The sequence below is a fragment of the Formica exsecta genome, unplaced genomic scaffold (genome assembly GCF_003651465.1).
Source record: "Formica exsecta isolate Colony F162 unplaced genomic scaffold, ASM365146v1 scaffold298, whole genome shotgun sequence".
Classification (NCBI taxonomy): domain Eukaryota; kingdom Metazoa; phylum Arthropoda; class Insecta; order Hymenoptera; family Formicidae; genus Formica; species Formica exsecta.
The window spans coordinates 175,768-178,582 of NW_021850237.1; the positions used below are offsets into that span (position 1 = coordinate 175,768).

General features: G+C 38.3%; 1 protein-coding gene across 1 annotated transcript; it reads left to right on the forward strand.

Moving 5' to 3' along the window:
* Positions 1-1,099: 1,099 nt before the first annotated feature.
* Positions 1,100-2,178, forward strand: LOC115237504 (histone H5-like). The gene is made up of 2 exons (XM_029810579.1): positions 1,100-1,242; positions 1,630-2,178. The coding sequence occupies exons 1-2, from the start codon at positions 1,102-1,104 to the stop codon at positions 2,176-2,178; spliced, it is 690 nt and encodes a 229-aa protein (XP_029666439.1). The 5' UTR covers positions 1,100-1,101.
* Positions 2,179-2,815: the final 637 nt, after the last annotated feature.

A 2,815-nucleotide genomic window follows, 5' to 3' on the forward strand; every position in this document is an offset into this window, starting at 1 on the left:
AAATTTGATTAATTGAATCGTATCAAATTTATCGATTTTATTCGAATTCTTTCAAGATGCGTAATTATTAACGTAATTAAATTGCATATAAGTTAATCAATCTACTAACAATACATTTTCAATATCTCAATTATTAATAATTAATTATTAATGGAAGAAATTTCAAGATGGAAAAAGCTAAAAATGAAAAATGTGTTTTGTAATCTGATTTTCTCACGTTAATTCTCTCTCTCTCTCTCTCTCTCTCTCTCTCTCTCTCTCTCTCTCTCTCTCTCTCTTTTCTCTCTAAGTCGTTTCTTTCTCTCTCTCTCTCTCTCTCTCTCTCTCTCTCTCTCTCTCTCTCTCTCTCTCTCTCTCTCTCTCTCTCTCTCTCTCTCTCTCTCTCTCTCTCTCTCTCTCTCTCTCTCTCTCTCTCTCTCTCTCTCTCTCTCTCTCTCTCTCTCTCTCTCTCTCTCTCTCTCTCTCTCTCTCTCTCTCTCTCTCTCTCTCTCTCTCAATTCTTTCCAAGTGTCGAATTTATCCTACGAGCTAATTCTGTAACATCGTTTATAATTCGAGTATTTTTTGATTTCATCGCCCGGTATCATGAAGATCTTCATTTTTCAAACAATCCGAGTCTAAATCTCGAGGCTTTTTCTTAGCAACGCGAATCCAACAAAACAACGTATCAAATAACAACAGCTCAGTTATCTCCGGACACGCCATTGACGAGCAACACATTCCATCCTCTCTTTACAAAATCATATTTGGCACATCGTTACGACCGATTTTTATCGGTTAATTAAATCTTCTTAGTGATTGTTTAAGCGTGCCATTTTGAATGTGCTATTTCCAAGTTATTTTAGCGTCGTCGCACATTTCGGGAAGTCGCAAAGAGGAACCACCGCGAGAGATTAATCGAAATCAAGATCATCGCAGATTCACGAAATTGATGTCGGCGACGATTTTCTCCTGATCCCTTCGTGCTCTTCGTATCTGATCTCTCAAAGTCTTGGCAATCGAGGACTGCTCATGAGACTACACACAGACATTACCATCCTGAAATATTTTTCGAGGAGCGAGAAGAGAGAGAGAGAGAAGAGAGACAAGAGGGGCTAAAATATGACGAAGCCGAAGATGTCGGCCCTTGTGGCCTCCGCCATTCGAAATTTGCGAGATATCCGCGGCTCCACGTCCAAGGAAATCATGAATTACATCAAGTCGCAATACGCTAACTTGTCGGATTCCAGTGTACAGAAACAGGTATCTAATCTTAATTTATCGAATATATATTTCAGATAAACTCAATTCTCTTTTTTTTACAAAATTATATATATATTATCTTTTTTATGAAATTTCTCCTATTAATATTAATTTCCTGTTTATTATGAAATTACCCAATTAATTGATATATTATTTTTTAATATTAATCAAAATTCAACTTTTTTAAATATTCTAAATTTAAAAAAGTACGTTTTTGCCGGAAAATTTTTTAATTCTGTGATATATCTCGCTATAAAAATCCGATAGTTCATAAAATTCACAAAGAATCTATAACATATATATATACTGTTTGAAAATGAAAAAGTTTCATTAAAAATTGCAAGTTAATGGACGCAATAAAGTTACATAAAAAATGCTTTTTCACAGATATACACTGCTTTGAAACGTGGCTTGGATTATGGTATCCTAAAGAGGGACCGCGGTTATTATAGCCTGAATATTGATCCTGACATGTTGTACAAAGCATCCACCGTAGCACCCTTGGAACAAGGCAGGAGAGGAAGGAGACGAAGAAGGCGAGGACGTGGCCGTAGAAGAGTATCGCGGCGAAGGCGAGGCCGTCGCGCAAGAAGGGGAGTCGGAAGGGGTAGAAGGGGGAGAGGAAGGAGGGGGAGGGGGAGGAGAAGCAGAAGAAGAAGAAGCAGAGGAAGGAAGAGAGAAACTCCTCCATCTAGAACGAGATCCCTCGCGACCAGGTGCAACAAGTGCTCGTCCAGAAAACGCACGGAGGATACCTTGAGGAAGACTCCGATGGAGAGCCTTAGGAAGGATATGACTTACTCGTACAAGACGGGCACTGACAACAAAACGCCGTCCAGACAACAGAGCCGTAGCCGGGATCGAAGTCAGACTCGCAGCCAATCGAGCAGCAGCGACAAGGAGATGATCGACGATCGAAATCACGATCAACCGTGATCTATGTGCGAAAAGATACTCCGAATGTCGATCCTTTGCAGTCGCGCGTATACATCGTCCTTGCAAAATATCATATATGATATGATATCGAAATTTTATACAAAATTGAAAAAAATTTATTAAGTATAAAACAAGAACTGCATGTGTTATTAAACTTTATGAAAAATTCAATTTCGGGATCGAAAGCAAACTTAGAATCTTTCGATCGGGACTGCAAAGGATCGATTGTTCGACGCGGTGGTTACCGATCAGTGACGCGGGGATAACTCTTTTTTTTTTTTATGAATCTATACATTTTGTCTTATATTGACGATAAATTGCAGTGGCGGTCCGAAATGTACGTCGACAGCGCAAGCCTTGTTTTGTAGTCTTTAACTTCTTGCAAATTTTGTATCTTCTCTTTACACTGCCAATTATATACTATTATATCTCGTCGATAATTTTTATTATTTCTATTTTAATTAATCTAATCATTTTCTTTCTATTCGTTCGTTTTTAATAATTTAACTGATTATTTCTGAATGACGTCGGATGATGATGCAGAACCAGTGTTTCTTTCTGTCAATGTTTTTCGAGAAGCATAATTTCGCTCGAATCCTCTGTGTATTCTTGGCACGATTTTCAGAGATGCAAACTG

Bases quoted from the DNA above. Each gene is read 5' to 3' on its own strand.
- LOC115237504 (XM_029810579.1), top strand. From the start codon at position 1,102: ATGACGAAGCCGAAGATGTCGGCCCTTGTGGCCTCCGCCATTCGAAAT. The intron at 1,243-1,629 runs GTATCTAATCTT...GCTTTTTCACAG, and splicing joins ATTCCAGTGTACAGAAACAG to ATATACACTGCTTTGAAACG.